Raw genomic sequence first — 22,011 nt, 5'->3', positions numbered from 1 at the left:
AAATCCATTAAGAACAGCAATGTTTAAGTAATTTTTGTATCTTGAACAAATTAGATTCTTTTATCTTAAAAAAGAAGAAGAAGGGCTGGAGAGATGGCATAGCAGTTAAGTGCTTGCCTATGAAGCCTAAGGACCCCGGTTCTCTCTCTTTTTCTCTCTCTCCCCCTCTTTCTCCCTCTGTCTGTCTCTCTCTCTCTCTCTCTCTCTCTCTCTCTCTCTCTCTCTCTCTCTCTCTCTCTCCCCCCCTCCCTCTCTCCCTCCTTCCCTCCCTCCCTCCCTCCCTCCCTCCTTCTCTCCCTCCTTCCCTCCCTTCCTCTTTCTCCCTCTCAAATAAATGTATGTTTTTAAAAAGCAGGCTGGAGATGGCTTAGTGGTTAAGGTGCTTGTGTGCAAAGCCTAAGGACCCAGGTTTGAATCCCCAGAATATACGTAAGGCATATGTACACAGTAGCAAACACATCTGGAGTTCATTTGCAGTGGCTAAAGCCCTGGCATGCCAATTCTCTCTCTTTCTCTCTCTCCCTAACATGACAATTCTCTCTCACACACACACACACACTAAAAAATTTTATAAAGTAAAAAGTTACAAAATTTTAAAAAGCAATTTTAATTATATTTTGTAATAAAGTTATTGTGTTATTCAAGTTGATGTCACATGTATTAGATATAATACAAACTACTTTTTGTAACATTCAAAATGTAAAGTACAAGTTACTCTAAACATAATTTTATCTTACTTTGGTAACTAAAAGGAAATTAAGTAACAGTCAGTGATCAGACATTGGTAATATATTGACCACTTTTGAATATTTCACAAATAAGAGCACAAAAATAAATGATTCCATGTTTAAGGAAGAAAATCTAACACTAAGCCCATGTCCTTTCTTACTTATATATCTATTTCCAAATAAAATGGTCACTGTTAATCTGAACAGTAACTCAAGAAAATGAGTCATAAAATTACCAAAAGATCTTACAATCTCCAAAGTAGAATAAAACACAAGTAAACATCTGCATATTTAGGAAAATGATACATGTTAAGCATAACATTATAGAATCATTGTCTTCAAATATTAGTGTGAAGTGAGGCAAATATTGACAAATTCAAATACTGTTTCCCAATTTGTGATGGATTTTGGTATTTTTACTTTTAGAGTAAGCATTCCATGTCACTCTCATTACTATAGTCACTACTAAAAATGTGGAAGCAATGATTTTTGCACATTAACAATTCTCAGCGTACTATTTCTTCTTTAACATGTTGAAACCTGCTCACAGTCACAGTAAACATAGCTAGCACATAATCTTGATCAAAGTGTGCTGTTTCTTACTGTCAGTGATTACTCTGCAGGTATTCATCACAAAAATCACACATTTCAGGGTAAAACTAAGGCGCCAAAACTTAGTTCTCAAGTTCTTTGTAATAAAACAAAACTTTTAAAATATAGTATGTAATGTTTTAAACAAAATAAATTAACCTCAGTTGGTGTACAATTGTTAAAGTAATGCAATTTTAATTTATGGAAAAGAGTAAGTATCCAAAATCTTTTTTAAAAAAAAAAATTAAGGGCTGGAGGGATGGCTTAGCAGTTAAGGCATTTGCCTACAAAGCCAAAGGACCCAGGTTCGATTCCACAGTAACCACATTGCCAAATGCACAAGGGGCACACGCATCTGGAGTTCATTTACAGTGGGTGGAGGCCCTGGCACACTCATTCTCTCACTCTCTCTCCCCCTCTTTCTCTCTCAAATAAATAAATAAATATAATATACTTTTTAAATCCTTTAAAAAAATTTAAAAAACTTGAAACACACAACTTCTACACATTTGATCTGAAATTTATTGAAATCTCAAAAATATATTTTTTTCTAAGCCATTTCTGTGCAAGTTTCCTTAAGAGCAACAATGCTTCTAACTCATAAATCTAGAAAATGAAAGTGCATGGTATTCTCTTGCATGAAAATATCTGAGGGTTGGGCCTGCAATGCCTAACTACATGGGTTTGATTTTCCAGTAGCCACATAAAGCCAGATGCACAACGCAGTGCATGCATCTGGAGTTTGTTTGCAGTGGCTAGAGGCCCTGGTGTACCCATTCTCTTTCTCTCTCCTTTCAAATAAAAAAAATACTTTTTAAAAAATCTGAGTTTGTTGTTTCCCTCCAACTAATATTTTCTACACTGATTTTTAAGTTAATTTTACACACTCATAAAAATAATGAGCTATGGGCTGGAGAGATGGCTTAGCGGTTAAGCGCTTGCCTGTGAAGCCTAAGGACCCCAGTTTGAGGCTCGATTCCCCAGGACCCACGTTAGCCAGATACACAAGGGGGTACATGCGTCTGGAGTTCGTTTGCAGTGGCTAGAAGCCCTGGCGCGCCCATTCTCTCTCTCTCTCTCTCTCTCTCTCTCTCTCTCTCTCTCTCGCTCTTGCTCTCACTCTCACTCTCAAATAAAAAAAGAAAAAAAAATAATGAACTAGGGATGGGGAGATGACGAAGTCTAATGACTGGAGTTCGATTCCCTAGTACTCGTTCAAAGCCAGATGCAAATATGTGGAGTTTGTTTTCAGTGGCTGGAGGCCCTGGTGCACCTATTCTCTCTCTGTGCGTGCGTGCGTGCGTGCGTGTGTCTGCTTCCAAATAAATAAAATATTACAATTATATGCTAACAAAGATTTGTGGCTGCTTAATATTAATTGTAAATCTGAAAAACATCTTTACATGGGTATATTTCTTCTATCAACCCAAGACAATTTTACTTTTGAAATGACTAATTTTTTAGAAGCTTGCACATCTACAGAAGACCATCAGATGTACCAAACTGATAGCTGTGTGCCTTTTTTTTTTTGGTCAAACACTAGGTGATAAATAAGAAGGAACTGAAAGAGGAAAGAGCCCTATCTGATCTCACTATTTCTGCCAAGTAACAGTTTGTGGTTTATCAACAGTTCTACTTTAAAATTGCTTGTGATGATAAAAATCCGCAGTCTTTCAAAGACCATTTCTAAATCTCCAGCAAGTATGTGTATTCAGAACCTTTTCGTAATTAAACCTCAATAATAATATAGTTTAGCAAGTTGAACACCACTGGCATATATTTCTTCTTAAAGTCTGCAAGAGAGTCAGGTGCTTGTCCTCAAAAGCCTAAAATCAAGTGGAAAAAAGCCAGGACAACACAGAGCTAACCCACAACAAACACCAAAAGATTATCTATTCAAGAGCTAGAGAGATGGCTTAGTGGTTAAGGTGTTTGCCTGCAAAGCCAAAGGATCCTGGTTCGACTCTCCAGGACCCATGTAAACCAGATACACAAGGGGATGCATGCATCTGGAGTTTGTTTGCAGTTGCTAGAAGGCCTGGCATGTCCATTTTCTCTCTCTCTCGCCGCACCCCCCCCTTACCTCCCTCTTTTTCTCTCTCAAATAAATAATATATATATACTAAAAAGATTATTTATTCAATAACTATTCTTTTTTCTTCAAACTTCTACAAACTTCACCCGTTTAATAATGGTGTTTTTTTAAAAAAAAAATAGTTTTTGAAGCACTTATTACCAACTGAGAAAAAAGACAATTTTAACTCCTTTTATTCAAAGGGTATGTTTGAAAACTGGGGTGTAGCTCAATGCTAGAGCACTTCCTTAGAGTACACAGGGGCTGGGTTCAATCCCCAGAGCTACCACAAAAAAGATGGAAAATAAAGGCATGTCACTCCCTTCATCAGTTCTTCTAGTCAACAAGCACTGACTGAGCGCACAAGGAGTTAGGTAGGCACTATCTTGGACTTTAAAAAAACTAACCCCAATAGCTCTCTGCCAAGGTAGGTTACACTATCAAAGCAAGAATGATCTCTGAGCTTTGTCTAGAGATGTAAATGTTCATACCAAAAGCAATATAGTCTTATAACCATTCACACAAAAATATGAGTATAAAAGAAAACTCTAATAACTTTAGAAAAAGACTTGACAAAGAATCCAATGGCCTTTTATTGCACACAACTGTGGGAGTCTCCTCTCTCTTCTACTATTCCCAGCCTCCACATACTGATAAGTTATGCATACCACAGCCTTTACCATATTGTCACAATTTAAAAGTGACACATCCCATTCAAAATGCTGCCTTCTTACCTGCTTTTCACCTGTGCCTAATCCACGACTGGCACTCAGGGAGAAAAAAAAAAAAAATCACTGAATGAATGAGAGGACTAAACACTTCCTATAGTATTTAGGCATTTCTTTCCATGATCTTCATTAAGAATATAACTCTGGCCGGGCGTGGTGGTGCACGCCTTTAATCCCAGCACTTGGGAGGCAGAGGTAGGAGGATCACCGTGAGTTCAAGGCCATCCTGAGACTCCATACTGGGCTAGAGTGAAACCATACCTCAAAAAAAAAAAAAAAAAAAAAAAATCAAGAATGTAACTCTGATCAAGCCAAAAATTAGGGACTTTCAAAAATACATGCCTTCATAAAATCTCTGAAAAATATTTAACTACTGTAAGAAAGAGAATTATTTTAAAGGTAGCACAACCTAAGAGTTAAAAGCTTAGGCTCTTAACTGTTCATTTGAACCCTTAGCTGTGTTCAAATCCCATTCCTATCTCAAAGGCCATATAACTTGAGCAAATTAACCATTCTTGGTTTTTTGTTGTTGTTGTTTTGTTTTGTTTGGTTTTGGTTTTGGTTTTTCGAGGTAGGATCTCACTCTGGTCCAGGCTGACCTGGAATTAACTCTGTAGTCTCAGGGTGGCCTTGAACTCATGGCGATCCTTCTACCTCTGCCTCCCGAGTGCTGGGATTAAAGGCGTGCGCCACCACGCCCAGCAAATTAACCATTCTTGATTTGTGATGTGTGTAATACATGTGTGTTGTGTGTGGAGTATACATGTATGTGTCCATGTGCAAGCCACAGAAACATGTTGAATGTCCTTCTCTCTTGCTCTTCTTCATTATTTCTCTGAGAGAGAATCTCTTACTGAACCTGGAGTTCCCATTTTGCAGTTAGACTAGCTAACCACAGAGCTCCAGCAATTCTTCTGCATACACTCACTTAAGCACTAGGGTTTATAGGCATGTACAACTATATCAGCTTTTGATTTTTTTGTTTTGTTTTTTTTTACACAGGTGTTAAGAATCAAACATAGTTCCTTATGTTTGTACAGCAATTGTTCTTACTTTCTGAGCCATCTCCCTAGCACCAAGTTCACCTTTCTATGCCTCCATTTTTAAAATATTTTATTGATTATTTATTTATAAGCAGAGAGAGAAGAGAGAATGTATACATCAGGGCCTCCTGTCATTGTAAGCAAACTCCAGACACATGCATCCTTGGTGCATCTAGCATTAAGTGAGGACTGGAGAATTGAACCCAGCTTTGCAAACAAATGCTGTTAAGCACTCATCCATCTCTCCTGCCCGTAAGCCTCTATTTTTTAATCATCTAAAACAATACAGTCTATCACTTACATTTTTAAAAAGAATCAATTGCATATACAGGCTCTTGGCATATTTCCTCATATACTGTAAATGCAAAGTAATTATTTAATTACTACCATTTCTATATCTAATTTAAAGCCTAATCAAATAAAATTAATGTATAAACGAGGCTTTTATGGTGTTGCCACTTTATTTCATTAACTGAGGATATTTGGCAAGAAAAATTCTTATGAAATTTCCTGAACAAATATTCTGACTAAATATGCTAACACACTTACTAAAGTCATTAATCAAAAATTGCATTCTGCCAATATGCTGAGAGAATGATGGTGAAACCTAACTAGAAATTTACAGGTACAGGCATATTTGATTCCTAGGTTTAGAGATATTTCCTTACAACAAGCCACATTTTTCTTTCTTTTTGCTAAACTAAGGATCAAATCCAGGGTGTCATATGTGGTAGTTAAGTGCTTGCCACTGAGCTACATCTACATCTCCCCCCTCCAAACTGCATCTTTCTAATTAATCTGAATTTACAAGGTTTTCTTTAAAATGAAAATGCTCCCTTGAGGGCTGTCTATCAGTTGTTCACACCTCACTGTGAATTACTTTAATCATACAATTCCTTTAAGTAACACCTACCCACTTAAAGAAAGTGTTATTTGAAGAACTGAGAGAAGAGAAGTAATTTTAAAGCAAGAGTGCTTAGGGCCAAAGAGCAGAGCCTCCTGCAGTACTGGGCCGCAGGATGACAAGAGCCCGCACAGACAGAGTAGCTCTGGAAGTTTTAAATGGAAACAAAGAGATTTCTCCTGCAAGCTAACCATTTGGGAGTAAGTATTCTTTAAAGAAGCTCCAAATTCTATCATTCTACTTCTCTTTTATGCCATGTCCTAAGTGTTAATAACACAAACACCAAAGAAAGACTTCTCTTAAGTCAATTCAGAGTCCTTTAGCAATTTCTCCCACAAAGCCAATGACTGGCTTACTATACAAATATGAACCAATATATTCCTTTCTACAGGTAAAATAAATGACTACCTGAAAGATGTCAATTTGTCCTTAATGCACACACACTTAAATTCTAATTTTATCCATAAAAGAAAAGATACAGCAATGGAATAATCACTCAAGTTAATAATATGAGAATACACCAGTATCGTGGGGGGAAAAAAGCTATCTTTAATTCTTTCTACACTAGGTAAGAAGCATTCAAACAAACAAGAAGTCTCCAAGTTTTCATAATATTCTGTTAACATAAAGCTAATGCTTAAGATATGAAAAGGTTTTGAAGGTTAAATTTATGCTTAACCTGGGAGTAAATGTATTCTTCTGGAACTGAAGGTCTCTGACTGTTAAATAAACACCCAGGTCACTTGCTTAAAGTACCTTAAAAACTGTCAATAATGTGTATGTGTATACTTTAAATTGTTCATTATAAAAGGCAAAGTGTTGTCCTCTGACTTGTAAATCACACATAAAAATTTGGAGGAAAGAAAAGATATCTTTTGCATAAAACAAAAATTCTCTGGAAAGTATTATACTAAGTGAGGTAACCCAGACCCAGAAAGCCAAGCGCCACATGTTCTCTCTCATATGTGGATCCTAGCTGCAGATGACTGGGCTTCTGCGTGAGAATGAAAATACTTAGTAGCAGAGGCCAGTAAGTTAAAAAGGAGACATAAAGGGTAGAGAAAGGAAGGGGGGAGGATACTTAATAGGTTGATATTGTATATATGCAATTACAATGATTGTAATGGGGAGGTAATATGATGGAGAATGGAATTTCAAATGGGAAAGTGTGGGGGTGGGGAGGGAGGGAATTACCATGGGATATATTTTATAACCATGGAAAATGTTAATAAAAATTTAAAAAAATTCTCTCATGAGAAAATATCATCAAAAGTACTCTAGGAACACATTACACTGAAAATCTAGGTAGGGAAGAAGTTGCATGAAAAAAAAAAAAAGAACATGCTGCACTGTGTCAACATAGCAGTGAACAGCTGCATGCTAGGAGCACACCACCCTGAGGAAAGCTACAGCACAGGTTCCCATGTAACAAGTGTGCCATTTAGTTCCAAACCAAGAAGTTGCCTCAACTGCAGCAACAGAATACAAAGCATGTAAGCAAGTGAAGTCCCTAATAAGACAAGTATACTATTACACTATCAACTGCAGCAGCCCCACCAAAGAAATGGTGAACAAATTCCATGCTGAACATGGAAATCTAATTTGCTTTATATATTTGTAAGAACTATAAGATGTAGTTATAGTGATGTTCAAACCAAATATTAAAATACAAACATTCTTCAATATTTTCTATAGGAAAAAATGGCATACTCCAATGATATGGGTCTAAAGACTCATATTAAATTTTCTTCCTGGTAACTATGTAGTATATAATTTTACTTCCAATACAGATTACTTTCATTTATTCTAGCCTATCTGGATAGAAAAGGGAGTCAAGAAGAGCACTTTAGTGAACATAAATATAAAACCAAAACAAATATGATGCTAATAGGAATAAAGTAAATAAGATTTATAAAGATGAGTTTAAGACTGCTAATAAATAGAAGTGTTAGAGCCATGATTCACTTACTATGAAAACAGAAATCCTAAGAAGAGCAGGCCGCCTGATCTGATGAGTTGGTGTCTATAAGGAGAAGGGGCTAAATCCATAATTGTTTAACGTTACAAAACACTGTATTAGTGTTTAAAACTAACCTGTCCCAACATAATCTCTGTCCTAACATGTCCTCATATTATAAAACAGACTATACTGAGAAGTAATATAGCAGGAATTAAAACACAGACTCTGGAGCCACTACTTTGAACAGCTTTAATTTCTCTGTGCTTTAGTTTCTTAAATGTAAAATAAATGTACCATTTCCTATCTCATAAGATGTTTTTTGTGAAGCTTCCAGAACTAGATGGTAAGGTGCTGTTACTGAAGATACCACATACTTCAGTTAAAGAACACTGAGAAATCAGGCAGCACCTGAACTAGAAGCCTCTGCCCTGTGGGATAGTTGTCACAGTGCTACATAGTGCTATTAAAGCTGCTGGGGCAGAAAAACCATCAACAGCCTTATCTAAAGATGGACACTGCAAGCTATACAACTAGCCAGCCAAGCAAGATGTGCCCATGGTCCAACAGTTGCATGATTTTGTGGATGAACGGATGTGAGGTCCTGCTCTAAGACAGGGAATTCACACATAGTACTAAAAACCTTGTCAAAAGTGTATGGCTGGGCTGGGGAAAAGACTTAGTGGTTAAGGCATTTGCCTGTGAAGCCTAAGGACCCTGGTTTGATTCCCCAGTACCCACATAAGCCACATGCACAAGGAGACGTATGCATCTGGAGTCCATTCGCAGTGGCTAGAGGCCCTGGTATGCCCATTCTCTCTTTCTCTCTATCTACCTCTTCCTCTCCACCCCCTCAAATAAATAATTTAAAAAAAAAAATGTATGGCTGGGAAGGTCATAGGCCTGAGGAAGGAAACTACAACTATTGCTTACTGAATGGATCTGTTTGCCCATCCAATTGTCCTCTAAATATCTGTGTTTATGCCCAAAGATTAGGGCTGTTCACTCCTTTGATCAGAGAATCTTCTTTTTGCAGTTTGTGGTGACTACTGAGGAGTCTCAAAACTCATCCAAGTGCTGAGAATAAGCAATTACTGAGTACTCAGTACTAAATAAGACACCTACATTATCTCTTCAAAAGCGCAGAAGAGGAGGCAGAAAGAATGTAAGAGTCAGAGGATGAAGAATAGTGATTTGGAGTACTGTCTCCTGGACATGAATCAGATCATGAACTCATAGCAGCTATGTTACCTGAACAAGACCTACAAGTACTGGGCCAATCAACATTCCATCATGGATGGTGGAGGAAGACAAAAATAAATAAATAAAGACAAGACATCAAAGTATAAGAGGGAATAGTTGGAAAGAAGAAAGCATTCAAGCCTAATGTGGTGGCACACACCTTTAATCCCAGTATTCAGTAAGTAGGCAGAGTTAGGAGGATCACTGAGAGTTTGAGAGCATCCTGGGACAACACAGTGAACTCCAAATCAGCCTGGGCTAGAGCAAGACCATACCTCAAAAAAACCAAAACTATAAAGAAGGAGTTCAGTGGAAGGTTGTGGGAGATGGAAGACAAAGTAAGACAATTGGAGGGGATTATTACCAAAATATATTATATACATGAATGAAACTGTTGAGAAAAAAAGTTGTAAAACTTAAGTACCTAGCACATTTTTATAAATGATGCTAGGGAGATATCTCAGTGCAAGCATGAGGACTGGAGTTTGAATCCCATCACCCACATAAATCCCAGTATTCAGAAGGCAGAGATAGAAGATCCACAGGGCAAGGTAAGGTCTAGGTTCAAGTGAGAGACAATGCTTCAGTAAATTAAAGGAGAAAGTGGTTGAGGAACACACCTGATGTCAATCTCTGGCTTCCACATGCACACCTGCACACAACTTTACCCACATGTATATGAATATACATGTGCATACTACACACACATATAAATATGCAAACATATGTGTATGTGTTTATATATACATGTGTGCATGTATTATGTATATCAAGATTTGTTCCTGGCTTAGAGTAAGCATTACACAAATACAAATACAAATACAAATAAATACAAATACAAATACAAATACAAATACAAATACAAATACAAATACAAATACTAGCTGAAGCTGCTTCTACTACTTGTGGTCAGCCATCAACAGAACAGAAAAGAGAAAACCAGAGTAGCAAAATCACTGCTGGAAAGAGAAACCTTAAAGAAGGCATCAACTTTTTCCTACTAAAGAAGGGTTAATTTTCATTTCCTTGAAGTCTCCAGTCTCTTTAGGGAAGGTGAGGGCAGTATGGTATTGAAAGTTCTGTCAAGAGAACTGAGAAGAAACCATAACTTCCTTCTGCAAGAAAGGCAGCCATGAGAGAGAAACAAGGGCAATGATCTCAGAGAGGCACCACGATTCAGATTCAGATGTAAATTTGAGTACTTCACTGTGTAACACTAGAAGGTCATCTTGCCAGGGAGAACTCCATTTAAAAAGATGCTGCAACCAGCAAAACCAATTCTACTAACACAAGGAAACATGACAGAGAAACATTATCAACCTCTCTCACAGCAAGTTTCAAACTGTGGGGCACTCCAAGCAAATCTGTCATTTTCCAGTGTCCTAAAATATGCTGTGTTCCAAAATATTAATAAAATGACTTTGAAACAAGTCCAAATAATAATAGACAAGATAAAGATCTAGGTATTTTAAAATGTATTTCAACAACTAATTTAATTCTGAACTACTAATGCAAGGAGATAATAATATCTGTCAGGATAGTTATTATATAAATTCTTTGGGTTAATAATTTTAAACATCTCTATTAAAAATGAACAAGAAGCTTTCCCAAATATTTTAATACCTAAATTAAAGATGTTTTCATATTACTGTAAATCAAATTTAACCTTAGAATATTTATATTTGATCAAATAGTCATTTAAAAAAATCCAAGGTTATAAGAAACCTTTTACAAGATCATTTCAACTGATTGTCAAACATCTGTTCCTTGGCAATTATTTAGTACACCAATAATACACAATATCCACAGCAAAAAGACAAGGTGGTAGGCTGGAGAGATGGCTTAGCAGTAAAGGTATTTGCCTACAAAGCATAAGGACCCAAGTTAAATTCCCCAGTACCCACATAAAGCCAGATGCACTAAGTGGTATATGCATCTAGAGTTCGTTGATAGTAGCAGGAAGCCCCATGGTATGCCCATACTCACTCTCTCTGTGTCTGTCTGTCTCTCTCTCAAACAAATAAATAAATTTAAAAAATAAAAAGGACAAGATGGCAATAAAAAGACATAGTAGAAATGATTATGAAAATAACTACCCCAAAAATGATGGGAAGAAGGGAGAAGGTCTTTACATGAAGATCACAATCTCTCTGACACATGCATAGACCAGTTGCTATTGAAGGCAAGTTAATACTTTTATGTGATCACTTAAGGATTTAAAATTATGGAGTTCCCATCTTTTCCAAAAGTATTTAGCCCATTTTATATATCAGATGAATACTACCTAACACACCATTGGCTCTAAGAGAATGGTAGCTCTTTCAAGATTAACTTATGCCATGAATATACCATAAATGTAAGTAGGAGCCTAAAAAATACTCTTTCCATTTGTGTGTCCACTAGGCATAATCTACACAAACCACAAAGAAGACTTGAGTAGACCTAGAAAAAGTACAGGGGACCAAGCTTTACTACAGGACAACAAAAGATTCTCACAAGTCTAGTTCAAGCAGGCCAGAAGTACAGAACTCGGAGCTTGTGGAACCAGGAATGTGTGTGAGTTCCTACCTAAAATTAGCTACGCCTATTTCACCACAACTGGCCTGGGCTCCACTACTTTAAGGTGTGCGGCTCCAAATTACTTAAGTGTATAATTGCTAAGTAGTTTCTTACTCAGCAGTTTCCACCACACATGTAGGAAAGCCAGCTAGCTTCCATAAAACCCCTCAGTTAATCACTTTGCTATTTTGGTCGAAGTACACTGCAAATAAAGTCATGTGTTGGAGATATTCATGAGGGTGTCCATGCAATAAGTAAGCAAGAAGTCCCATATCCTTTTCTGCTATTCCTTTCGAAAACACACATTTTTTTTCAAAAATGAAAAAAATCACAATACTAAAATACTCTTGTTTTGCCAGGAAATTGTACAGAACTGACATCTAAAGACCTTCCAAGTCATGTCACACTCATGTGTGCTGTAATCTGGAATAAATCCAATAGTCTGCATTCTACATTCCAGAAACACTAGAAAAGGGTGATGAAGGTGTCCTTGAAACTGGCAGGAGAACTGGCACGAATCTTTAGAGGAAAAAAAATAAAGCAGAACTTTCAAACACAAATGAAAGAAAATGAAAAGGCCTGGCTCTCAACATAACCAAGGACAATTTTATTAGCACAGAATAAAACTGAGTTGTCAGTTATACTAGCTTACCACCTATTTGAAATCCAAGCTGTACCAATAACATCCATGATTTCTACAACCCACAGGGCAAAGATCTAGCATCTGTTTTATTACTAACAATTTGAGATACTGAAATAACACTTGGTACTATCATTTGCCTGATATCATCATGCCCTAGCAGTCCATGGTATAAACACTGGGATAGACAGAATCAAAGTGTCTTAAGAATGAAAAGAACACACATACCTTCATTTTCAGAGGCATGACACTTCACTTTCAGTACCAAGTCAAATGTTCTTTCTGGATTTTCCCTAAAAATAAAAATAATATATTCACTTCCTATGACAAATAATTACTATAAAACTTACATATAAATGTGTTCATATATGTGGAGGTTTTGGTGGTTTTGTTTTGTTTGTTTTGTGGTGCTGGAAATTGAAAAGAGAGCCTTTTTACATGCTAGGCAAGAGCACGCCCACTTTGCTATACCTGTATCTCCTATATTTATTTAATTCTAAAACTACTTTTATTCGTGTCTCAAGTGTATTTCATGTAACTGAGATAGCAGAGCTAACAAGGTAATTTTTTATTAGTTTGGTAAGAGACTTGAGACTTAGGCCTCAAACTTCAAGTGAAGCACTTAACCTCTGGGACTGTTTGCTGACCTATAAAGTATCTTGTCCATTTCACAGAATAGCTATTAGGATTAGAAATAAAATTAAGATGTAGAAGTCCTTTATAAAGTAGTAATATGTAACTGCAAAGCATTCCTTTTATCTTATGAATCAATACAGGAAAGCCAGTGCACCCAAGAGCATCTTTTACCACTGCCACAGCTTAATTTGTAATATGTGTGGATGATAAATACCTCATTCCACCTGCCATGTTCTAGATCACCAAATACTACTTGCTTTTATTGAGATATTATTTATTATACTTACATATGTTTCAAAGAGCAAGCTGGTCACAGCGCCAGGGTATCAAAAGCTAACAAAAAAGATTATTGTTTTATCAAGTATCTTTGAGGAAGCTGGACATGTTTCCTCATTAGATTTTTTTGCTTCCTTCAAAAGTGACTCAATTTTTCACCAAGTTCTCATATATTTAAGATGGATTAAATTTCACAAAATGAGCTGAAATCTATTGATAAATTTAAAAATAAAGAAAGCTCTGTTTCAATCCATCAGAAGGAACAGGATTAAAGAAAGTGTGGGCAGTTCAGTGATACAAGGTATTTGATCTAGAGTGCTTATGGTGAGGGGAGTACCTTCATGGTGATGGAGAGGCAGAGGGCAAAGGAAAAGTGACACCACTATGCAAGAAGTAGACATACATACTTCACTTCTTCCTGGTTGGAGGCACTTACTGGCTTTGTACATGGTCATTTCTTTAATGTGTACTTCTTTCAAGAAATTAATGCAAGCTCTGTCCTCTAGATAAACATGGATTTAAAAATAAAAAACATTACAAAGCATGCATTTTGAACCAAAAGGAATGATAAGCCATGTAAGTTAATTTGCAAATGTATGTTTCTTCAGCCCTTCCGCTAATTTTTTCATTGGAATTGCAGTGCACTCTGGTGATTTATTTTTCTTCTTTATAAAACAAAGTGTACCCTTTTAACCATCCTCCCCACTATCAAACACTAACAAAAATATTTTAATCCACATGTTTCTATTTACATAATATACTTTTCAGAATTTGTCTTAGGTGTAAAAACATTAAGTATTGAAGAGATTGAAAAGATCTTTCACAGTCGTGCAAATATGCATATTTGTTATTCTAAGTAAAGAGGAGGGGTTAAGTGGGACTAAAGGGGGAGGGGGGAATTCCTTCCAAACTAAGTTTCAGGTAATTTTACTGGAGGTAAAATTCCCACCACTTATTCATACTGCTTTTTATCCACTCTCCTGAGGTAAAAACCGTCACTGATACGATGCTTTAGCACACATTTTTTTTAAAAAAAAAAAAAAAAAAGATACCATCTCACTGAATCCCACTTGGCCAAGCACCACGCTGGTACACAGCGGCTGAGTGAAGAGACATCAGACACCCACTTCATTTTTGTAGGAAGAAACAGGGCAGAACGGAAAACTACCCCTTCAGAAAAAAAGAAAGGAAGAAAGACAGGGTTGTTCTCGCGGAGAGAGCACTTGAAGCGGGGACCACTTAGCCTGCGGGCAGCCCCAACAGGCTGTGTGACAGCAGCAGGGAGAGACGGCGGGGCGACCCGGAACCGCAGCGGGGTGCGCAGGGGCGCCCGGGGGGGGGGATGGCGGGGGCCCCGCGAGGGCCCGGCGGAGGGTCCCGCAGGCTTCGCGGCCTAGCGCGGGCCGCCCGCGGCGCGGGTGTCGGGGTGCGCAGGGGGGAGCCAGGCCGCACCCCCGCCGCCGCCGCCGCCCCTCTCGGGCCACGGGCCGGGCTGGGGGCGCGCACGGCCGGGCCCGGAGACCCCGCGCCGGCCCCGGGAGGCCGCGTCCGCCCGCCCGCCCCGCGGGGCCGCGCTCACCCACCCACCTGGTCCTGCAGTCCATCCTGACATGTCGCGCTGGGCCGAGCGTCCCGCCCCCGCGCCGCCTGGAGCCCCGCGGCGGCCGGCCGAGAGTCGCGAGGGCCCCGCACGGCCCGGGAGGAGGCGGCGGAGGAGGCTCTCACAGGGGCGGCGGCGGCGGCGGGTCCATGGCGCGGCGCCCGCCCGCGTCCTCCTCTCAGCCCCGGCGCCCTCCTGTCACCGCGGCCGCCGCCCCCGCTCCCCTGGCGCCGCGAGCTGGGCCTGGGCGCTCCTGAGGACCCGGCCGCCCGCGGCGGCTGCACCTCGGCGAACCAGGAAGTGGCCGGGCGGGAGGAGGATGGGGGAAGGGGGCGCGCGGGGACGCGCCTGCCGCTGCACCTGGGCGGGCGGACGAGCGGACGGGCGGACCGATGGACGGCCGTCGCTGGCCTGCGCCGGAGGCGCGAGCGGGATACCCCGCCGCCCGGGTGCCCCAGGGCCTGCCTCCCACGTACCCGCTGACCCCAGGTCCTGAGCCCAGGCTCCAGTTGTCTGCCTCCCTGGGTTCAGTCCTGCCTCCAGGGCGCCCCGGCTGCAACCTTCCCTTCGCTCCGGGGAACTACCTGGAAAAGTGCTTCGTCACAAGCTCACGAAATTGAGCGCGCGTTGCAAACTACAAATTCTAGAGCTCCTGGGGGAGCCTCACCCCAGCGGTAGTGGCCCGGCTCGCGCTGTCGGATACCCAGAGCCGCCCCCTCCGGATGCAGGAATGCTCAGGCACGTGCACCTGCTAAGTAGCTCTGTCAAATAGCAAAGCGATCCTGCCCCACTTGCCTGCGCTTATGGGAAACAGACATTCCCGTGGCGCGGTTTCTGCAGAGTCGAGCACGAACTTTTGGGCATGTTCACGCAGTGCCAGTCTAGGGAGCTGAGAAGACACGACTGAAGAATGGGGCTGGGGAGGGGAGCTCATTTCCACAACACCAAAGCTCCTGCTCTGTAAGCAGGTTAAAAACACTCAGCAGCCCCCCCACCCCATAGCTCTGTACACATGCCTTAATCAGCACCTCGGATAAAGAAACTGAGGCCAGGCTAAGCAGTGGGGAGGGGCAAAGTTGGAATGCAAACCAGGTCTATCTGTTGCGGATTCCTTGCTTCTGCTTCTTACTACCTCTTTCTCTGCTGCCTCAAATTTGGCCTCTACTGACATGTAGGTAGAAAATGTCTTACAGTGGACGTTCAAAAGATTACCGAGAGTTGCAAGTCACACAAATCTCCAACTAGGTGAAGGCCTTCTCCCAGCTAGCATTGCCACTCTTGACAAGGTTTCATTGATTTTCATCTGGTGAGTGTTGCTTCAGACTGTAGTCATGCAGAAGGTAAGTGGATGAGCAAAGCAAATGTGGTGTGAGTCATGCCACACAAAACGCAGACAAGAGCTCTTGATAATTAAAGAACTAAGAAATCAAAGTTAAACTCGATTACAGTGTTCTGAAGCTTCCCGGTCACGCTGGTGCTACTTACAAAGCAAGGCATATTACATAGCCATGAATCTCTTAGTTAAAAAAGAAGGATAACATGCGATTGAAAAACAAAACAAATTTTACATAATGTATTGTCATAACATGACGATGTGAGATGTTAAACTTGTTTCTCAGTTTCCACATTTGTGAAGTAGGAATGACTGCTTATAAATCCCATGAACAGTGTGTTCAAGTTTAAAAGTTCTGTGCCATTTTTGTGATCTTTGGAGAAGTTATTCTGTGGATTTCATTTTCACAGCTAGGCCAACTAGACCATGTAAACTCGTTTTATCCTATACAAAGTTGTGTTGGTTTTTTTTGTTTTGTTTTGATGTTTTTTTTTTTTTTTCGTCCTGACAAGTTAGCCTGCTCTCAAGCTTGAAATAGACTCTGTAAACTAAAAACCACTTCTGCTACAAGTGTTAGTGGATTTTTTTTTTTTGAGGTTCTCCTTTCATTATAGTTAGTTCTTCTCCAAAGAAAATAACCCCACTGGGGTTTCCTAGGATCTGCTCTTTATTTTGTGGTGAGAAAACAGTAATGCAATTGTTTTCCCCATCTATTGGGACGGGGGGATTTTTCAAAAAGCGTTAGTCACAGGACGGGAAGGACTATCGAGAGCCATTACAATCCACCAACATTGACTGCTGCTATAACCCCTCATAACCCACAACCCCATGGTGAACACCAGCAATCCCACTGAGGAGGGCCTTCAGTGGAATGGGGGCAGACGGGAGGGAAATGATGGTACCAACATATGATGTGCCCATACAAAGTTCCCACTTAATAAAAAAAAAAAAGTGATAGTAATAGCTAAATATAGCATTAAATTGTTATTTAGTCAATAAACACCACATATTTATACATTATAACTATAATGAAAGGAGAATCTAAAAAAAAAAAGTCTAGTAACACTTGGAACAGAAATGGTGTTTAGTTTGTAGAGTTTATTTCAAGCTTGAGAGCATGCTCCATGCCAAAATAAATCACCTTTTAAAATCACCGTTGAGGCTAACTACAGTGAAGAGATTTGTTTACTATGATATCACTGAAATAAACAGGGATGCAAATGCAGATGAGCATGATTTACATGCATGATTGGTTTAAAAAATGCTGGAGAAAGAATTTAGTATGAACCTATCTTGGTAGTATGTATATTGGAACCAGTGATATAATTTTAGTAAGACAATTCATATAGAGCTTATCATATTACTAATAGAGAAGATTAATATGGGGAAGCTTTCAAATGGATATTAGATTTTTCCCAAGATCAGACTTGAATAGTATTTCCTATATTACAGTTGATAATAATATTCAGAACCCTGATAGTCAAAGAACATGATATATATCGCTGTTAAAGAACACCATCTAGGACTGGAGAGATGGTGTAGCAGCTTTGCCTGCAAAGCCTAAGGACTCATGTTCTACTCTCCAGGTCTCACATAGGCTAAATGCACAAAAATGCAATCCACAAGGTCTCACGTATGCACAAGGGAGCACATGCATCTGGAGTTTGATTTCAGTGGCTGAAGGGCCTGGTATGCCAATTCTCTCTCTCTCTCCCCCCCACCCTCTCTCTCTGTCATAAAAAGGCCAGTCTATTGGGCTTGCCTTAAAAAAAAGTGTCTATAAGCTATTAAAAATATCACGGGACTTATGTTAATGTTTCCTGTGGATGACCTTGTAAATATATTATGTAGCTTAGTGATAGTTGACTACCATCCACAAGACATTAATTGAGTCTTAGAAGAGGCTGGGGGAATGTACATTCTATGATTCTTGGGGCAATATTCTAACAACATGTTCTTGAGCACGTGTGATTATAACAAGCATATTAACAACATATTACTATTTGTCTGCTTGACAGAATTCAGTTAATAGGAGAGATGGGTTAAGATAACCTAATATCCTGATAAAACTATCCATTTCAGCTTCTAGTTCTATTAACTTTTTCTTTTTTCTTGCTTTATGCAGTTTGTGGCCATGTTATACATACCAGCTTACAAATGTCATATCTATGTCATAAAATAAAACATTATGTTGTTACTTCCTTCTGCCTTAAATGCTAGACAATATTCTTCTGAGTGGTACTTGCCTGATATTAGTGTATCTCTTTTCATCCTTTTGCATTCAAATTTTCTTTGTTATTCTGTTTAGGGTTTATCTAATGTATTTTGATTTTGATTTTTAGCAGTCTGGTTTTTTTTAGGCCTTAAAACAATCTTTTGAGACCATTTCAATCTTGTGACCAATTGAATTTATTTCTATCAGTCCCTGTGTTTCTCATGATCTGTGTGTCCACTTCTCTATCCCCTTCTGCTTTAGAATAATTGCTTTTTTTTTAAAATTTTTTCTTTTCTTTCTGGCTACCCTCCACCCCAACCTTCTAATATGAAAAACTGGGACCAAATTCAAACTGATTAAGTCCAGACTTTAGCAATACATCTACCAAACCATGCAAGAACCTTTTAAAACCCCTGCAAGCTATAATACATTATGGATGCTGTTTATACACTAAATGATTGCTTAGTTTTCTAGAACTCTGCCACTTCTTTTGAGCTTTTTTCTTTTCATCACTTTAGGTCAAACACCCAGGATTACTTTATTTCTGCCTAACATCCATGATGCGGTATTGGCATAGTCTCTTACTTTTGGTTTGGGTGGGGGTGTGTTTCAACACTGTGCATAGCAAATGTTTACACAGATAAATTCTAATCTTAAAATTATTTTCTCAAAATCCTTGCATTGCCTACTAGGTTTCCTCATTACAGTTTGAATTTTGAAACTAATTCTGAAATATGATATGTCTTTCCTCTCAAATTGTACTTAAGATTTTTCTATTTGTCTTCAGCTTTCTATAGTTTCACTATGGAGAACTGGTATAGCTTTTTTTTTTTTAATCCATCTTTGTTAATTTCCTTGTTTTTTTTTTTTACTTCACTAGTTCTCAAACTTTCTGAACTCCATCCTTCTTCTCCTTTCCTTCTGAGACTAACCATGCACATATTCACTTTATTTTCCAATAATCTTTACATATCTTTCATAGTATCTTTCTCTTTATCTTCTTGTTTACTAATTCTACAGATTTGTCTCATCTGTTAAAGTCAACATTATAATTTTTACTTTTTTATTAGTTTTATACAAAAGTTATATTTGGTTAATTAAAGTTTTTCTCTCTTAATTCATATTTTAAGCCCCTTCTGAATGCCCTAATATGTATTTAAGGTTTATTGTTATAATCCTCTTTCTGGATGTACCAGTGTAACACAATTGGTGAAGTGCCTGTGTAGTGCGAAGGGAGCGTTCAGTTCCATCCCCAGCACTGTATTAAACCCAGGAATAATAGCACACTCCTGTAATCTTAGTATTTAGGAGGTGGAGACAGGATCTAAAAATCAAGGTCATCTCAGTTACATAGTGCCAAGACAGAGTAGAATTCATATGACTCTGTCTCAAAAAAAAAAAAAAACTATTTCTGAAAATGCCCACATCTGAAGCATTTATGGCTCTTTGAATTTTCTTCATGCTGGCTCTTACTTGTGACATTATTTTCTCTTTTTTTAAATTATCTGATTTTTGAAGCTTTATATGTGGTAATTCAGTGAGATGGAAAATGAATTTTCTGGAGAGGATATTCATTTACTAATGATAGATCCCTGGGATCACTAGCAATTCAGCATCATTTCATATTGACTTCTCAGATTTAAAAAATTCGCACTACCCAGATGAGGTCTGGATTATAGTTATTTCCCCTATCATTTTGTTCCAGTGTTTGAGGCCATCAGTCTTTCCTAAGCATCAGTGTGTTGGATTTCATGTTAGGAAGAGCCTAATGTACCAAAAGGTTATGAAAGGAGATACATGACCTCAGTAAGCTTAACAAGCATCCCTAAGGTGGAAGACAACTTTGCAGCTACTTTCATTTGTTCCCCTCTTCCAAAGACTTTGTATTAATTGATTACTCTTGAGTGCATCTAAAGTGCAGATTAGGTCTGGTGGTATAGCTAAGTGGTATGGCATATATGAGAACCTAAACCTAATCACAGTACCAAAAGAAAGGGTACCTGGACTAGAGAAATTGCTTAGTGGTTAGGCACTTGCCTGAGAAGTCCAAGGACCCAGGTTTGATTCTCCAGTACCCACATAAGCCAAATGCACAAAGTGGTGCATGCTTCTAGAGTTCATTTGCAGTGGTTAGAGGCCCTGGCACACCCATTTCTCTCTCTCTCTCTCTATTTCTCACTTTCTCTCAAGTACATAAATAATTTTTTATCAAGCTAACTATAGTTCATATTTTTAAGGTTTACATTTGAAATTTTTGTTTTTACTACATTGACATGAGTAATTTGGCTATAGTATCATGCAAAATGGCCTCATGACAACTTTTACAAGCCTAATAATGTCCAGTTTCCTCAAGCCATAACAAAATATTCCCTTACTTGCCATCATTATAGACATGGAAAAATCCAAGTCCAAGTCTACTAGTAAGCCAACTACTCTTGTTCCCAAAGTACTTATAACCAGGGAGGTATAACCCTTTCTCCCAAACTCTATGTACTTAGGTGTTTTTCTTTGCTCTGTTTTTTTTTTTTTTTTTTTTTTTGAGGTAGAGTTTCACTATAGGCCACGCTGGCCTGGAATTCACTATGTAGTCTCAGGGTGGCCTCGAACTCGCATCAATCCTCCTACTCTTGCCTCCAGAGTTCTGGGATTAAAGGCGTGTGCTACCATGCCCAGCTTATATACTTAGGTGTTTTATCCATGTAGAAGTACACCTTAGAAGGAAAAGGTCATTGATACCAGGAATACCCCAGCCACAACAGTTCCTTTCCCTATGGGAAGTACAGAAAAACAATATTTCAAATTTTTGAAAGGAAATTATAAAATAATGCCATTTTAATGTTTTAGGTTCATTTTAACTTAGCTAGACTCATGTGGGCTGTGAACCTCACCAATTTACATCAAAGATTTCAAATAAATTTAAAAATGAGGGGCCTTCTCATCATTTGTAGTCAGTTTGTTTCCAAGTCAGCCAGTCACACCCTAGAATCTAACTCTGCACAGCTGCCTAGACTGGCTCTTAGGTTAATTTTTATTACTAGCACCCAAATCTTCATTTATTATGGTAGAAAAATTCTTTATGTAAACTTATTAAAAAGTCAAATCTCGTGAAGGAGTTATTTTAGAAGTATTATTTCCTGACATGAGTTTTAGTATAAACTAAGACAGTGTTGCTAAAAAAAAAAAAAAAAAAAAAAATTCTTAGAGTTATACTGTTCCTTTTATAGGTAGCAATACCATGGATTTGAGTAGAAAGGTAGTCTCCTTGAACAACACAAAGGAAGCACTTTTAAAATAAAGAAAAAAGTAGAGAACAGGATGTAACAGTAGTATTTTTCCTAAAAGTTTGCTTCTCTGAGTTTTCTGCATACCTCATAATTTTATAAATTAGCATTATGTATTGATATGAAAACTAACTCCAATGCTATGTTCCAATTTGTAGACAAGATGGTGAGGACATATTTTGATATCTTTACTACCAAATCTGA

General features: G+C 38.7%; 1 protein-coding gene across 3 annotated transcripts in view; it reads right to left on the bottom strand.

Annotated features, from left to right (window-relative positions):
- The window catches only part of Dennd1b (DENN domain containing 1B), a 265,313-nt gene extending 250,299 nt beyond the window's left edge, over window positions 1–15,014 (bottom strand). The window contains exons 1-2 of one of the 3 annotated variants that reach the window (XM_045141132.1): window positions 14,966–15,014; window positions 12,695–12,759 (exon numbers count right to left, since the gene is read on the bottom strand). In XM_045141132.1, the coding sequence (XP_044997067.1) occupies window positions 12,695–12,759; window positions 14,966–14,982 (82 nt within the window). In that variant the 5' untranslated portion in view covers window positions 14,983–15,014. The remainder of the gene's footprint in view (window positions 1–12,694; window positions 12,760–14,965) is intronic. The other 2 variants (XM_045141130.1, XM_045141131.1) reach the window with 2 other exon arrangements.
- Between the last annotated feature and the right edge of the window lie 6,997 nt (window positions 15,015–22,011).

The sequence above is a fragment of the Jaculus jaculus genome, chromosome 1 (genome assembly GCF_020740685.1).
Source record: "Jaculus jaculus isolate mJacJac1 chromosome 1, mJacJac1.mat.Y.cur, whole genome shotgun sequence".
Taxonomy (NCBI): Eukaryota; Metazoa; Chordata; class Mammalia; order Rodentia; family Dipodidae; genus Jaculus; species Jaculus jaculus.
Note: the sequence above shows the minus strand (reverse complement) of the source record. Positions and strands in the feature narration are given on the sequence as shown.